The sequence below is a fragment of the Misgurnus anguillicaudatus genome, chromosome 24 (genome assembly GCF_027580225.2).
Source record: "Misgurnus anguillicaudatus chromosome 24, ASM2758022v2, whole genome shotgun sequence".
Lineage (NCBI taxonomy): Eukaryota > Metazoa > Chordata > Actinopteri > Cypriniformes > Cobitidae > Misgurnus > Misgurnus anguillicaudatus.
The window spans coordinates 38,109,457-38,126,683 of record NC_073360.2 but is presented as its reverse complement, the minus strand read 5'-3'; the positions used below and the strand labels follow the sequence as shown (position 1 = coordinate 38,126,683).

At 35.7% G+C, this 17,227-nt stretch overlaps 2 protein-coding genes across 2 annotated transcripts in view; one reads left to right on the top strand and one right to left on the bottom strand.

Moving 5' to 3' along the window:
* Nucleotides 1–1,662: 1,662 nt before the first annotated feature.
* Nucleotides 1,663–10,469, bottom strand: farsb (phenylalanyl-tRNA synthetase subunit beta). Its single transcript, XM_055197383.2, has 17 exons — nt 10,325–10,469; nt 9,760–9,815; nt 9,302–9,456; nt 8,912–8,987; nt 8,656–8,771; nt 8,423–8,573; nt 7,516–7,624; nt 7,011–7,081; nt 5,911–5,972; nt 5,688–5,739; nt 5,380–5,441; nt 5,088–5,295; nt 4,916–4,996; nt 4,507–4,599; nt 2,706–2,823; nt 2,465–2,617; nt 1,663–1,884 (listed from the first exon to the last, which is right to left on the bottom strand). Exons 1-17 carry the CDS (start codon nt 10,380–10,382, stop codon nt 1,733–1,735), a joined length of 1,773 nt encoding a protein of 590 aa, XP_055053358.2. The 5' UTR covers nt 10,383–10,469; the 3' UTR covers nt 1,663–1,732.
* A 198-nt stretch (nt 10,470–10,667) lies between these two features.
* scaf4b (SR-related CTD-associated factor 4b) overlaps nt 10,668–17,227 on the top strand; it is a 41,956-nt gene continuing 35,396 nt past the window's right edge. Inside the window, exons 1-10 of the mRNA XM_073862952.1 lie at nt 10,668–10,869; nt 11,565–11,645; nt 13,372–13,416; nt 13,508–13,669; nt 13,775–13,904; nt 14,203–14,666; nt 15,875–15,964; nt 16,603–16,694; nt 16,793–16,856; nt 16,984–17,106. Coding sequence (XP_073719053.1) covers nt 10,831–10,869; nt 11,565–11,645; nt 13,372–13,416; nt 13,508–13,669; nt 13,775–13,904; nt 14,203–14,666; nt 15,875–15,964; nt 16,603–16,694; nt 16,793–16,856; nt 16,984–17,106 — 1,290 coding nt within the window. The 5' untranslated portion in view covers nt 10,668–10,830. The remainder of the gene's footprint in view (nt 10,870–11,564; nt 11,646–13,371; nt 13,417–13,507; nt 13,670–13,774; nt 13,905–14,202; nt 14,667–15,874; nt 15,965–16,602; nt 16,695–16,792; nt 16,857–16,983; nt 17,107–17,227) is intronic.

The following is a 17,227-nucleotide window of genomic DNA, read 5'->3' as shown; positions in this document are numbered from 1 at the left end:
GTGCTACAAACTGCCTAACACTTTACATTCAACCTTTAAACCCTCCTATGTTTTAAGCCACGCCTGTAACTGCACATTAACTCAACCACGTGAATTACTAAAGACAATAAACTGTCATTAATAATGTTTGCTAAAGAAACCAGCACTATTATTACACTAAGGGGTGGTTTCCCGTACAGGAATTAGCTTAAGCCAGGACCTTAGTTTAATAAGGAAATATAACTAGTTTGAACAAACATACCTTACTAAAAACATTACTTGTGTGCATTTTGAGGCAAAATAAACAGCACTGATGTATTTTAAGTAGGGCTGTCAAAAGATTAATCGCGACTAATCACATCCAAAATAAAAGTTTGTGTTTACACAACATACATGTGTGTATGGTGTATTATTATTATTTATATATAAAAACAAACCCAATTATGTATATATTTAAAAAAAAATTGTTATATTTATATATAAAATATTTATATTCATATATTATAAAAATGTATATACAGTATTTAAATGCAAATATTTCTTATATAAATACACATTCAAGTATATATTTATACATAAAATTTACACACTACACTAACAATATGTTATGTAAACACAAACTTCCATTTTGGATGCCATCAATCGCAACTAATCTTTTGACAGCCCTAATTTTAAGATATGTTAGTGCAAGTTGTTTTAAGTTTGGACGACTCTTACATTTATTTTCGTCTAGGACTAGTCTAATCCCTGTCCGGGAAACCGCCCCTCAATGTTTGAGGATCCCATATTAAACGTCTATGCAGCTTATGATCATGTGGTCAGGAAGTGCGCTGATATTATTTTTAAAGGAACAGTATGTAGGATTGTGGCCAAAACTGGTATTGCAATCACAAAACTTGTGGCTAAAACTGGTACTGCAATCACACAACTGGTGGCCAATACACAAAATGACAACATAAACATCACTTAAGAGCTGCAACTCCACTTTTTAAATGACAATATCCTGGCCAGACCACTGTTGTCAGTGATATAAGTATTTGAAATGAAAATGATTTCTTAATGTCTAGTGACATCAGGGCCATTTTATGAGTAATTGATATAAATTTCTCACATACTGTTCCTTTAACAAAATTATCATTTACATCTGATGGACTTGCATTGAAGGAGGAACCCGAGCCACATCTAGAAACCAGTGGTCTATTGTAGAAACTACTTAGACTAGTCTTACAAGTTACAAAACTTGTATTACTAGTAACTTCTATCTTAAAGACTTGTCACAATAACTGTTTTAAGTACTAACTCTTTGCTAGTTGCTCAGACTAGTCTTAACATATCGACTATGTTTATGCAGCCAGCCCCAGAATATATTATAAAATACATGTGGGACCATTTTAACTTTTAGGGGTAAGCATCTGTCCTAGCTAACGCATAGCAACACCCTAGCAACCACCTACATAATGCTACCGTGTAGTTTATTTTCTGATAAATCAGTGATTTCTAAGGTGAATGTACAAAACCATTATAGAAAACTGTGAGTTTTAAATCCAGATTTATTTATTTCTATGTTGTCCCGGCACAGACATACACGCATAATATTTAATATTTGAATAACATACTAAGTTAACCTTTATTAAAACAGTGATTTTATTTTTTGAACAGCATACTTGCATACTTATTGTAATGAGGTTTTGGGGAGGAGCTAAAACAACGCATACAGTTGAAGGGTGTGGCTTAAGTTAGTTGCATTATGACATCACAGGAAGGGCTCAATGTCGATGTCGATGGCAGAGCAAGGCATGGTCAGTTCAAAGCGACTGATCACATCAGGGTGAAGGACCCCGAAGTGTCCGATGCTTTTGCCACGTGAAAAGATTTCGGCACAGCGACCAGGGAAGAAGACGGAGTCTGAAAGAAAGATGGACGACAAATTTGTAATAAAATGTTTGCAGGAAAGCTACTTCTTTTTACACGATCTAGTAACCATTTTAGTTTTGTCCCGAAATCAGCATGATTTTATCTGAAAGTTTTTTTTTTAATCTGAAATTGTCCAGATGCTAAAAGTTAACCGGCACTAAATCTCTGTTAATTATTAGCAAGTCTTTAAAAGGCTGTATTACGTACAACCGACCTAAAACAATAATAGCTGTTTGACTATGAGTTTACATTATTTCCAGCTGAGGTGACTTTATCCTCAAAGGGTCATATAAGAGGCGAGGTATTCAATTTAGATGAAAGATTATGAAAACAAACACGTTTGTCTTTACAATAACACGCACTTTCATACGGTGTACATAAGGAGACGATATTCTATAAATAAAACAAGTCCAACCAAAACAATCATATGACCTCCTATTCATGTTTTGCTGACCTACTACGTGTACTAAAACGAAGTTAAATATTAACCGTTTGAATGTGACTCGCATGGTTATAAACAGATTAAGGTGTACGCTGTGTCCACAAGTCATATTTAACATTAATGACTCACCCTCTGCCTCCTGGATGTGGTATCCATGGTTACGACCCGGTTTGACATCCAGCAGCTGCATGACCCGGTCCAGAAGTCCGTGGATGACTTCAAAACCCGGACTCTTGTTGTAGTACACGGCACATAGGCGGCGGTTGTTATGTGCTCCTACATCTCGTGTGTGTTTGTGAGACAGATGAATGATGATGATTGATTTTGAGATGTCAAACATAAATAATGACTTGAGATGCGCTCTACGAACCTCGTGTTTCATCTTTAAGGACGACGTCTGAAATCTCAAACAGTTTGAGAGGGAGGGGCATCTTCCTGTTCGCAGCGATCGTTTTTAAGAGGCCGGGCAGAAGAGACGTGCGTGCCACCTGCAGGCCAGTAACAACCATATTTACACTACACATTTACCTATTGGGCAGATGATTTTATTCAAAGTGACTTACAGTGCATTACAGGATTTCATCAGTATGTGTGATCCTTGGGTTCGAACCCATGACCTTTGCGCTGCTAACACAATGCTATACCACTGAGCTATATTTGTTAATACATTAACAAAAAATTTACCAGTATTTGTTAGTGATGCACCGATATACATTTTTTCCCACTGATATCGATAGCCGATTATTTAAAATGATATCTGCCGAAATCGATAGTTTGGTGCTTTTATTCTCGCGAAATTAGACTTATGACGTGTCATGAAACATTTTGATAAAAAAGTAAATGCAAAGTAAGAGTATCAAAAAAGAAGCATACAGTTACAAACATCTCTTCATGTAATATTTTGCACATGAATTCAAATGACATCATACAGACCAATTTTGTTGTTTTTTCCACATTTAAGGGGAACATTTTCATTACCGCAACGTGTCCATGACTGGATTTTGGTTCTTTGAGATGGAAATATTTATCATTAAAAAATCTAAAAAGCTTCAGTGCATGTTATACTATAAACATTTACAGTAAAGAAACATGTGGTATTTGGTGATCATTGGTAAATGTAGAGACAATAATAAGGAATATAAATGTGTCCGAGACCAATTTTCTCATCCTCCGCAACAATTTTCAATCATTGTTTAAGCCCTCAATGAACTAACATTTTCAAATAAAAAATTTTGTTGGAATGGAAATAATTGACTGTGATACTCAAGATGGCTACCAGGTAAGCAGTTCTTATTTTTTCTGTCCAAATAAAAATGATGTTTGTCATAGTACCTAGACAACTGTTTAGTTCTCATTACCGATACATGAATTTGTAAATGCCTATATTTAATGTAATATCATGTTGTGCTAATGATCATTTTTGATAATGATAATCTAAAAAATTTAAATAATTTTTAAATCCTCTAAAAAAAATGGTTATAGTAAGTTCAGACCTTAATCTTATATGTGCAAAAAAAATTGGCTTCAAGTGTTTTTTAAAAATTCTGATGATGTACACCTTCTAAATCTGGATTTCGTGAGAATCATGAAATTATTCGGGTGATAATTAATAAATGCTGTAGAAGTATTGTTTATTATTTCGTTTTGCTATTGTAGGTAACTAATGTTAAAAAATCCATATTGTAAAGTGTTGCCAGTTTATTTTGACTTTACGGTTTAACACTTTGGCAGAGCGCCCTCTAGTGGACACAAGTGAAAAAGCTAGTAAGAAAATTGCATTACTTGTGTTTATTATACATGCTGTGAGTAACACTTTATAATAAGGGTCCATGAATCATGATGAACTAAATACCTAAATTAAGTCTTGCTTAATTATGAACTAATGCTGAGTTAAAGCATGTACTAATCGTAAACTAATGAAGAGTCATCATTAACTACAACATGACTCATGAATTCCTGATAACACATGACTTCATTGTTAATCAATATATTAACTAACAATGAAAAACATGTCATGTTGTATGACTCTTCACATTTTTGGTTTATGATTAGTACATTGTATGCCTTGACTCGGCATTAGTTCATGTTTAAGTAAAAATATTTTTTTTGTCTTAACATTTGGTTCATTAAGATGACCCTTATTATAAAGTGTAACCGGTACGATGTGTTACCTGAAACTCTGCAGTCTTTGGGTTTGAGATGTGCACTGCTTTGATGTCTGCAATGTTTTTTCCAAGTTTATCTGCGATATCTTCTTCAGAGCACTGCAGAGAAAGAGATTCATATTAAAGGGGACATAAAATAAAAAAACAAGAATATGAATTATACAGACATACTGCAACTTTAATACTCATTAGAACTTAATGTAAACTCTTTTCCATTCAGGCCATTTGTAAGAGTGCAAATAACAAGACTGTCGCTCTCCGCACATTTAAAGAGACAGTTTCTAATTTGTCTATTATGTCGGTGCATTTAAAACGTTTTTCCTGCTTCTTAATTAAATTATGCGGCCACCAACCTACTCATGTGACTGAAAAGAAAAACTGAGAGAGATGGAAAATTGATTTGGTCATTTCTCACCAAAGCGAATGTTAATGCCTCTGTAAATCCAGAAGCTGCAAGGTCTTGTCTCAGTAACTCTGTCAGTTTATTTAGAGGAAGCTGTAAAAACACACACAGAAAAACACATAATTTAGTAATTGCCATACTGCAAATAACAGTACCACAAAGATTATTTGTTTAATTCTTTTACCTGATTGGCTACTGTGTATGTACGAGGCGTGGTCCTGACAATATTGTTAAAGCCATACGCAATGGCGGCATCCTCCATGATGTCGCAGGCGTGGATGACATCAGAGCGCGTGGGCGGGATCTCGACTCGGATCTGATCGCCCTCACCGCTGACCTCTGACTTCAAACACATACGGGTCAGCAGCTGTGCTATACTTTCTGCAGATTTACTGAGCACAAACACAAAAACACAAGTTAAAGCTTTCACATTGAAAAGATGAATTGATATTTACATCACGCTTTCTGCAGATTTATTGATCCCGACTCTTTTATTGATAAAGTCTCCAGAAAGTGTCTCTGTCCTGTAAGCCAGCTCCTACCAACAAGCATCGACAGTCAGCAAATTTTACATCAATAATAATGACATTTAATTTTGAGATTTATTTAAAGCAGGAAGGGGAGGAGTTTGTGGTTGAGGGCTTGGTGACGTCAGCGGTGCATGAAATTCATTGTGCAGACAGTGTTTTAACATTCTTCTGATGAAGTTTTAGGTAATGATAAATGTGCATTAATCAAACAAATAGGACTGATTTTAATGAATACATAAAGGTTGAATACATACAGGATACACACACGATCTTCCATCTGGATAAACAACTTCTGCTTCCTCAACCCTGCAAATAAAAAGCATCACATCTCAATACTGAACAATAAACTACATTAGTGAACTTGTAACACTCAAATGATAAAAAACAATATTTTGATTTACATAAAAGTGTAATCATGCTTATAAATATTGCATATATTGGGTGGAAGTAAAAATGTTTACATAGTGCAGTACTCACGTGAACGGCTCCTCACAATATTCACTAAACATGGTCACCACCATATCCAGCACAGTCTTTGCCTGAAAACATACACAGATTTCACATGTATTTCACATTACAAATCAAACCACCAGACGTTCAGGTGTTAAGTCTGACTGATTATCACAATCTATATGGGTGATTCTCACGAAACCATTGAAACACCACGGCACTAATGATTTTAGCTTTAAAATGTGTAATATAGTAACATTAAAAAGCATCAGAATTAACACAATACTGTGTTCTACCTTGCACAATGTGTGATTTCAACATAAGAATTTATAATTGGAAATTTTATCTCATTTTCTGCTGAAATTCTCATTACCGCAATGTGTCCGGCTGTGTTTGAACATGCGTTATGTTGTAATTTAATCAAATTAACACAAAAATATTAAGAAAAAAAATAAATTGATGTTTTGCTAGACTACTTTAGATGACAGAAAAAATATTTACTGAATATTCATGTATAATAATAATGAAGAAAAATTAGGAAAATGATGTGTCCATGCCTGATGTTCTCATCCTCCGCAACACTTTTTGAGAACAGTTTAAGCACACATACAGAATTTTAATAAAGTTTGATTTTGAGTGACCAAGCACATGGACCAGTTACTTCAAGATGGCTACCAGGTAAGATCATTTATTTACAGTTAATTTGAAATATTGTCATGTCAGAATGCTTACACGACATTTTGATTATCATTACCGCAACAGATGCCTATTAAATGTTAATTTAATTAATAGAAGCATAATACTTTGATTTTAAATGCATGTGCAGAATCTCCAAATTATGTTCTTTCAGGTTTGTCATGTCATTTTGAAAATATGTCAGTGTTGATGTTTTCTGACTGTTGCGGTAATGAGATTTTTTAGGACTAACTTTTTAAATTATGTTACAAAAAGTGTTAAATGATAAGTAAAAGTTTTTAAATTAATGTTCCCATTTACTCCAGACTTTGTTTTTCAATGTCTGGTGGGAAAAAAAGTAAATGTAAGCAATTTTTACATTTTCATGCTTGACATTTTTAAAGCCAAGTTTTCGTGAGAATCACCCATATGTCCGATAAACAAATGCTTACCTTTGTGAGATCTGTAGCTGTGCACTCAATAAAAATGTTTTTTGTGTTTAAGGAGATTTTGCTATGGTCTCCTGCAATACAGAACAAGAAATATAAAACATTCAGACCAACATTTTTAAATTAACACACTAAAACAAACCATAATCATGAAAAGAAAAGTTTATTATTCCTTTATACCACGGGTCTGTTGAATGCTGCATTCTGATTGGCTGAGAAATATTCTATGGGTGTTGATTATTTTTCTGCAAAATGCACACCTAACTTGTCAAATGTCTTAAAAATAGGCACCAGAGCAATGTTTGTGGTAACCGTGGTATAAGCGGAATAATCAGCCCCCGGTCCTTTGAATTATTTGAAAATAATGCACACCTGCGGTGTAATTACCACCTTGGTGTGCATTATTTTCTTATAATTCAATGGCCCGTCGTCAATTATTCCTTACGTAATGTATTTATCTTGAGTTTGTATATTTGTACTATTTTATAGATCTGTGTATTTGACTCACCGTTGATAATAGGAGGCATTGATAGGACGATTCCATTGCTGTCGTATATGATGGGATAGAGAGGCTCATTCTCTATGATGTGCAGGTAGTGTCTCAAATGACTGTCGGTCTGAAATAAAAATCATGGAGATTTACTTTACAGGGTTCCCGCACCTTAGTTAACTTCAAATTCAAGGACCTTTTTAAGGACTTTCCAGGTCCAATACCCTCAAAATCAAGGACTTAATGTGGGGACACATTTAAGTGAGAGCAAAGTTACATTGTGTTAACTTTTAAGATACATTGTTACAGTCCCTTTCGAGGTGACACTTTGGGGACGCCTCCGGGGGTAAGTGCGTCTGAATGTGTATATCAAATTTAACCAATTGTGAGGCATAACGACAAAGACAGGGTGACATGGGAGCCATGAAGTATATTGCTATCTGAAATATTGCCAAAGACGACATTACGCAAGAGGTATGAAAAGGGAGACACAGCGTCTCGTTCCCTTTCAGGGAAAAAAGTAACATACATAACTCAAGTGTCACACACAACTATGCAAAAAAGCATTTTGGTATGAATCAGTGAACAGTTTAGCATGTGTGCTTAAAAAGGCTAAAACACTACACTACACTACACTAAACAGGGAATAATATGGATTTTTTTTTTCAGAAAACTTCTTGAATAAAATAGATTCAAGCACTTTCAATGGCCTGTATCTATGTATGTATATTTTCAAAAACTTCCCAGGGCCTTGAAATTCCACCCCAGATTCACAAACTTTCAAGGATTTCAAGGACCCGTGGGAATCGTGACTTTAGTAGTTGAGAAATATGGACTTATAAATGGTTGATGCTGATATCTGGAGAGCAAGGTGGCCATTGGGTGGTTTAGAGAGTCAATAGTAGCCCATTTAAAAAGAGCTCACCTTATAGAGACTCATGAGTTCAGTTGCGGTGTACTCTTTAGTCTGATTGAGCGGTTTGAAGCGGATATCCCCGGGCGGTTTGGCCGTATAGGTGAATGGCCCAGAGATGGTGTCCAAATCATGTGTTCCTATGGCAACCAGAGTTCTTTTCCTGCAGATGGAGGAGCATAGTCAGAACTCATTGAACTGGAGAATAATCAGATATGGATAGCAGAAAGTGTTTGGTTACACACCTGCAGATGTTCTGGTGCAGTTTCTCCTGCAGCTCTATGAAGCTCTCGTATCGTTCCTGAGTGAATGTGATGTTGCGCAGTACGGCTGCTACGGCGTGTGGCCTCACAGATGCCGTCTGCGTAGACAAATGAACAACATACAACATTAAAATCAGCAAATTCAGTTATATTACTGTGAACGATTTCTCTCCATATTTCACGTTTTGCTGTATTTCTGATCGTATTGATGGCATTTCTATAAATACAATTCACTTACATCCTCAGTTATGATCAAGCGCTGAGACTCTCCTCCATTGGCTGGACTCACACGGGTGTACCGTGGAGCGTTAATCCTGAAAACACAAATACATACAATCAGCATCTTGTTAAACTAGGTGTTTTATCAAATTTTTATTGTAATTCATAAATCTAAATCAATTTATGTATTTAAATTGCAATAGCTAGTAGAATATAGAAATATAATTTGAGAATTTAACTGTAATTCAAGTAAACAGATTAAGATTATATATTTAGAAAAACTGATATAACCTTTTTGTTATAAAGGCATTGGAGTTATCCACAACCATACACACAACCAAATCTGATGTCAGCACAGAGATAAGCAAGAAATACAGCAATAACATTGATTACAAGCATTTGGTCTTACTTCTCTTTGAAGACCTGCAGACCCCTGACAAGACCCTCCAGACACAGCAGATCATATCGGTTGGCTGGCACATCGATCTTGTAGAGTATAACATCAGATGCACCCTCTGCCTTCTCACCGCCCTGTTCTCTGCTAATGATGTCTTTTTCTGAAGTCTAGACATAGAAAGAAAATCAGAACAAATGCATATATCAATATAATCATAATAATATAATATTAAGAAAATTAAATGTGTAAATAAAATCATATATATGTATATGTCTTGCATATAAATAATATGTATTTATTACAAATATTATACATTACATTTTAGTTAATAAAATGGATATTTTTATTAATTCTGTCAAAATACAAGGTTTATGCAAATACATGCTTTTCATAAAGGCGTCACTTCCACTTATGCTTGTAAACGTATATATAATTTAAAATATTTCGGCTTTAAAGTTGATAATACTTACGATCTCATCTAACTCGAGTCCAAACTCAAAACATAGTTCATCAAATTCTTCATCGGCTGGAGAAAATAAATAATTTAATTAGAGCATAATGTATTTCGGCGCGTTGAGATGACGTCATCAATCTGCTTTTAGACAGCAGAGGTTTTCAAATGAATGAAGAACAAAATTCATTTCATTTTAATACATTTACTTTAACACATCTAAGCAACAACAGACAGGAAAACCAAAACATTGAAACAAAATTTACATTTATTTTAAATTCATTTATAAACTTATAGTAATCGGAATCTGATGCAATCGCTGCGACACACTGAATCAAAAACACATAGATTTGTAATGTACATGTATTTTGAGTCCCAATATTGATTCATTAAGTAATTCTGAGATGGTAAAGAGCAAAACATATGAGTTGCAGCGTAAAATATATGTTATGGACGTATTCCTCTATCCTTTCTTATAAGGGAAACACGATCACACACCCAATAAGATCCATTTCTCTACAAATAACACACTGATGTTGGTGGTTCGTTTATCAAGCATTAATGATGACAAAGATCATACATACAGTATGTTTGTCCCAGGGCTTCAAAGAGCAGATCTCTCTTCACGCTGACAGTCGGCATGGTCGCAGCTGATCACCGGGTTCCGAGGGTCCGAGAACCACGAACATGACATTTCAAAATAAAAGTCACATTAAAATAAAATAGAAAAATAGAAACGAGATATTTGATTTGACTTTTTCTAAAAAAATAAAAACATAAATAATGTTATAAAAAATAAATAATTGAATAACCTATCGTTTTACTGTTAACTAGGATTAAATAAAAAGAAGATAGACGATCAATTAAACGTTGTTTCTCTGTATATTTTTCTGTGTTGAGGCTAGCAGTTCATCTCCAGTCCAGTGTGTGGCGCTGTAGTTCTGGGCGATCATTGCATCACATCTCGGGCGCTTGGGGAAGGTTGTGTTTAGCGTCTCTCGCATGCGGCCTAGTCGCAATAATCTATTTCTCACATGTATATTTGCGTAAAGAAGATTAACTCTATAGTTACATTGAGGTACTAAAGAAAATGGACATGGATGCAGTGAACGCCTTTAACGGGGAGATGAGATTTTCTCGCATATATACGTTACTAGCATTCGCGCGCTAAGAGTCGCCAAACAACACAGTTGCGTTATGTTTTTTCTTGAGGCTACTGCGTAAATGTCACGCTTAATGATGAGAATTGGACTTGTAAAGTAAAATATGAGATACAATATAGAGATCGAGGCTTGCTGTCAGCTATAATAAATGGGTATTAAGTTTGATAAATAAGTGTATTAAGTTTAATGACCTTCCACCTGTTCGTGTTGTCAGGCTGAATTAGACTGGATTTTGACTTTAGTCATGAATAAGTGGATAAAACAAAGTTACATGTGTCAAGTATTGTCGAAGTTGTGTATTGTAGAATCTTAATAGACATTAAACTGCCTGATATTAAAGAATTAAAATGTTGAGAGAATAACAGTGGCGCCCCTGCTGGTTAAAAAACATGACCAACTTCATAAATGATTTAATCAAATGTAATAGTAATCTACTGTGTGATTTGTGTCAAGCAGTGATCTGTTTTGGTTTTTATTGTGGGTCTGTAAGTAGAATATTGTGGATGTGTTTGCAGACATTTTGAGGAATAAATATTTACGTGAATGTGTTGTATCTGTGAACTGACCTTCCTCACTGAGTTTGAGATTGTCAGCTGAACTGTGGAATTTGTGGGATCCTGATTTGTGCTGGTTTTGTTTTGTTTTGTTTGTTTTTTAGATGTCATCCATGATGGACATGACACCCCCAATATCTCGAGCCAAAATGATGTCAGTAACTAAAGCAGGAATAAAAGCTATTAAGGTAAGTTTGGAGAAGCAGTGTTCAAGAAAATGATCTTGTGCACAGATAAATTGTCAAAAGTTATTCACATCGCATTTAAATCATGTTATAAATAGGGATACGCATGTATGTTGTTTTTTCATTTTGATTAATGTCATAGGTCTGAAAAACAAGTACTTGATTAATTAGGGGCGGGGCAAATTCAAGGATCGCATCATGGTGAAAATAAAAATATTTTTATTAAAAACACTCAAATTAAACTTAATTTTGAACTTGAAGAAACTATGATGACAGAAAAATGAACACAAATTAGACTATTAAATTATTAAATGTTTTTAACAGAAACCTCTAACAGGAATAGCTGCATGATTAAGTGTAACTATCAAGCCTTGATACAACATAAATGTATTATACAACATACATCCATTTGCACAAGATGCAAGAATTAAAGCTGACATTTCACAAGACGTTTTTATAATGTAAAATATATTTTTGGTGTCCACAGAGTACGTATGTGAAGTTTTAGCTAAAAATATCATATAAATAATTTATTATAACATGTTAAAATTGTGAGGAAAAAAATTGCCGTTTTGGGGTGTGTCCTTTTAAATCCAAATGAGCTGATCTCTGCACTAAATGGTTGTGCCGTGGTTGGATAGTGCAGATTAAGTGGTAGTTTTATCCCCTTCTGACATCACAAAGGGAGCCAAATTTCAATGACCTATTTTTTCACATGCTTGCAGAGAATGGTTTAACAAAACTAAGTTACTGGGTTGATCTTTTTCACATTTTCTAGGTTTATAAAAGCCCAATTATAGCACTTAAACATGAAAAAAGTCAGATTTACATGATATGTCCCCTTTAAACTAAGTTTTGTACTGGATAGTAAGTTTAACTCTTGTGGATGTGCCCCATAACAGCGTGCTTTTAAACACGTTCAGTCAAAGCACAGGCTTCATGTAGAGCTGGTGGAAAAAATCGTCTGCGATTCTCTGATTTTCATGCGTGTTTCATCAGTAAAGTCGGTTCGGTGGTTAGTATCAAACCGCCATCACCTGCGTTCAGATGGAGCGGCATTTACTACACAGAGCCGTATTTCACAGAAAGATAGGCAAAATCGCGTTCATAATCGTGGAATACCTCAAAATGCCGCCATAACCACAATAAATAAATAAATTAGTAATAGGCCAATATATCGGTCGATATTTGGATTTTTTTTATTGCCATGGGTGGATAATTTTTTTTAATTGGCCAGACAATTTCTCTGTTACTTAAATTTGATGTTTGTAGTGAAAAGACACTCAATGTCACGCAATATAAAGCCAAAGTCTTACAGACAGTAAATGACCAATCATTATTCACTTTTTATCATGACGTTATGTTGTATTACACACCACACTAGTTCAACACATTTATTCAAACAGTACTTTGAGATGTCAGATCCACATAATTATGTCTTGTAAGTATGTTTTAAGTATAATGTTATGCATAACACATGTTTTAGTTTCACTAATTTTCTGTTTCTTATTTACTGTAATAACATTTGTGTTATCGGACAATCAGCCATACAGCTTAATATCAGCATCGACCATAAAAAACATATCTGTCAACCACTAAAATAAACCGATCTTTGTTTTGATGCCACACTCGAGTACTCGTGCCCATCCCTAGTTATAACATGGAAAAAATGCACACTTTTCCTTTAAATATGATGTTACACAAATAACAGTTGTTTTTTTTCATTTAGCTTTATAAGCATGTTGTTCAAATAGTGGAGAAGTTCATCAAAAGGGTATGTTATAAACATTTATAATGCTATTTAGTCCAATACAGTAATAAAGTCTCTTATTGATGTTAATATTAAGTACTTTGTTTTTCCTCAGTGTAAACCAGAACTAAAGGTTGCTGGTCTCTATGTGGCAGATTCAATTATCAGACAATCTCGCCACCAGTTTGGCGCAGACAAAGATTTGTTTGGCCCAAGATTCTTGAAAAACTTTTCAGCAACATTCCAGAACCTTTACGAGTGTCCTGTAGATGACAAGGTATCCAATTCTATATCCAGAACCTTTATTAAAGTCCCAAATAAATATTTCCATGCAGGTGTTTGTGTTTGATGGATGTTCAAGAAGTGTTTGGTTTCATTTTAGGCGAAGATATTACGTGTGTTGAATCTGTGGCAGAAGAACGATGTTTTTGGAATGGACATCATTCAGCCGCTGGTGGATATGGCCTCAGCTCCAGTCTTTCCTGTCTTAGAGAATGGAACCACAGTGGGCGGTAATGAAACATTGATTTCACATTGATTTAAATCTTTGACATTAAACTACTCAGTTAATATTAAATATATCAAGGTTGTATTTTCATAGGATGTATAAAAAGTAAAAATGACTTGAGAATGTTTTTAACAGACAGGGTCACATTTATGTTACACTGTCCAGGTGTTATATTAGGTTTTGAAGGCAAATCTCATCCTGTTTTTATTTATATTCTGCAAATTTGTTTAAACAGCTTGGTAGTTGTTATGTGTGGAGAATTATTAGTGTTGTTTGACTCAATTCTTCATGTGTGTCTGTAGTCTCTCTCGCTACACCAATGTCAGTACCACACCTGGCACCATCTGCTGCTACCACAGTGACGCTGCCCACATTTCAGAACTCTGTGGCTACTCACACTCTTCAAAACCAAGTGGCCCCGCCCACTTTTCAGAACCCTTTGGCTTTTCACAATTTTCAAAACCAAGTGCCAATGGCTCCACCCACTCTTCAAACCCCAGTGGCTCCACCCACTCTTCAGACCCCAGTGGCTCCACCCACTCTTCAGACCTCAGTGGCTCCACCCACTCTTCAAACCCCAGTGGCTCCACCCACTCTTCAAACCCCAGTGGCTCCACCCACTCTTCAAACCCCAGTGGCTCCACCCACTCTTCAAACCCCAGTGGCTCCACCCACTCTTCAAACCCCAGTGGCTCCACCCACTCTTCAGAACCCGGTGGCCCTTTCTGCGGTTGCCCAGTTGCTCCAGGGCACACAGGGTATAGAGGTAGGTCAATGCAAATACATCTATATATTTACAGAATCTATAATTTTCTTACTTAACTGAGCTTAAAGATGTTGCCACTAGGGCTGTCACTTTTCGTTCGAAAATCGATTGCACAATCGATCGGACCAACCAAAAAAAGTTTCGAAAACGAAAATAGGCAATCGATTTTAACCAAATATGTACACTATTAATTTTAAAATAATTAAACAGTAAAAATATAGATGTAACAAAACTCACAAACAAGCAGAAAAAGAAAATAAAGAATTCCGAAAGTGCAGTAGGTGTGCGAAAGCTAGACAGAAAATACCCAGCAATTTTACGCACCTATAGTTTCACGCTTTCAATCGCTGCATCTAGTGTTTTGCAAAGAAAATGGAGGACAACGTCAATAAACCTGTGCAACACGAGAGAGCGTCGTATTTGTGACCTTACAGGAGATGATGAGTTATGACAAGGAGCCAACCTTGCGAGCTGACAGCGACCCGCTTTTGTGATGGAAGATTGGCAGTACGAAATACGCAGCTGGCAACGAAGCACCCGAGTTTCCCTGTGACATCAGTGCGGTCGGAGTGCGTCTTCTCAACAGATGGACATAAAGTGAATGAAAAGCGCTCTGCTCTTGACCCCTAAAATGTTGATCGACTTGTTTTCCTCACCAATAATTTGTAATGGCCCTAGTCTTTTTGCGCATTTCATTATGCCTGCCTAGTGCCGCCTAAGTTTCGGTTACGTTTAATAAAAAAATACACAGCATGTTCTCAACTTCAAGTAAGTCTATTTAAAGTTTCATTTTTGAACAGTTGTTTGAAATGGATCGAATCATTATTTAAAATAATTTTTGAATTGCCTAAATCATAAAAGCAGCCGGTTGAAGCCTGCAGTAATGTTTTTCATTTATGGCAGCAGTCCACTCTGCATATTTTTTAGAGAATGTTGCACTACTGTTGCTGTTTTTTATTCTGCACGAAACGTAATGACAATGAATAAGAAATATTGCTGACTTGTGCGTTTCAGGCGCTCTCTTTGTCTGTTATTTGGCGTTGAAAATGGAAACGTCTTTTACATGGAAAATCGATTTTACAATCGATTCAATGAACACTTATATATTAAAAATCGAAAATGATTTTTTCACAAAAGTGACAGCCCTAGTTGCCGCACTGTTGTGTAAACTTCATGTCATTTAAGTGGTGTTTGTATTTCATTTACAGCAGCTTCTTCAGAGCCTGCAGCAAAGTGGAGTGGCGGGGCCTCCTCAGTCCACTGCCCCGCCCCCTGAACAAAAGCCATCCCTAGCTAAGGTATCACACATTATCTGTTCAGGTTTGATGTTTCACCACTGGTTTTAAGTGACTCATTTTCATCAGATAAGTTGGGGAGGTCATCTGTATTTAATTTTAAATGGTCCCATGATGGTACAAATGGTTCACAGCATCTTGAAAATAATATAAAGCTTTTGAAGTTCCATGCATAATAATTTTATAAGTTATAAGGCTGTATCACGCTTCTTATAAGCATGAAATAAACATTATGTTAAATTAGCATTTATATCTGAAAACATCTGTACAAATGAAATTATTAAAACTGCATTTTACCATTCACATAGTAAGTGATTGTAAGGTAACGTAAAATGATGATGAGCATGTTTCATCACGACAAGTTTGTCCTGTGGCAGCTACTGTAGCTTCTCTACACGTTTTTAAATTGAGGTGTGAGCTGTGGACTGAGCTGGTTGCAAATCACTAGATGCCACTAAAAACCCACACTGGATCTTTAAAAAGTAAAAGATGATTGGTTATTTTGCTGCCTGTAAAATGCTGGGTTTAGTTTCCTATCTGAATGTCTTTTGATACAAAACAACTAATATAAGGAACAGAAAGATTTATCGGCCAATGCAATGTCTATCTGTTTATCATTAATGTTCTGTTTGCGTTCTTAGACTTTGCTGGATCGATTTGATTATGATGATGAACCAGAACCAATGGAGGAAACACCTGAACCTGCTCCTGCCCCTGCTGCTCCTCTTACCATGTAGGAATAAACAATCTCTCATTTCTCTTTTTCATAATTACGTGTTATTTTAAGTTTCTAGCACTAATAGATATTTATATGTTCTTTCTGGCCTACAGAAACCTCCCCATAGAATTACAGCAAGCTATTCAGGCACATCTTCTTAGCCAACTAGCTAACCAGGTATTTCATTGTCAGTTTTAAACGACTGAATTTGCCTACTGCACATTTTTCTTGTCTGAAGGATTTTAAAAAATGAATGCATTTCAAAAACGATACAAAGCATAACTGTGGTGCCAATCATTTTCAGAATCAGGTGCAGGAACATGTGGCACCTCAGGGTTTGCCAGTGATGGCGCAGAACCAAATACCAGAAGACACCGTACAACCTCTTGATGAGAGCAGTGTGCCGCCCAGTGTCCAGCAGCCACAGGTACAAAACTGCTCATATGGACGACACCTTTACCTGATATTAGATTATCTGTCTAACAGTGTATGGTTACACATCATATCAGAAGTATTAACATTTTCTTGGATCTTTTGAGAGAAGAGAA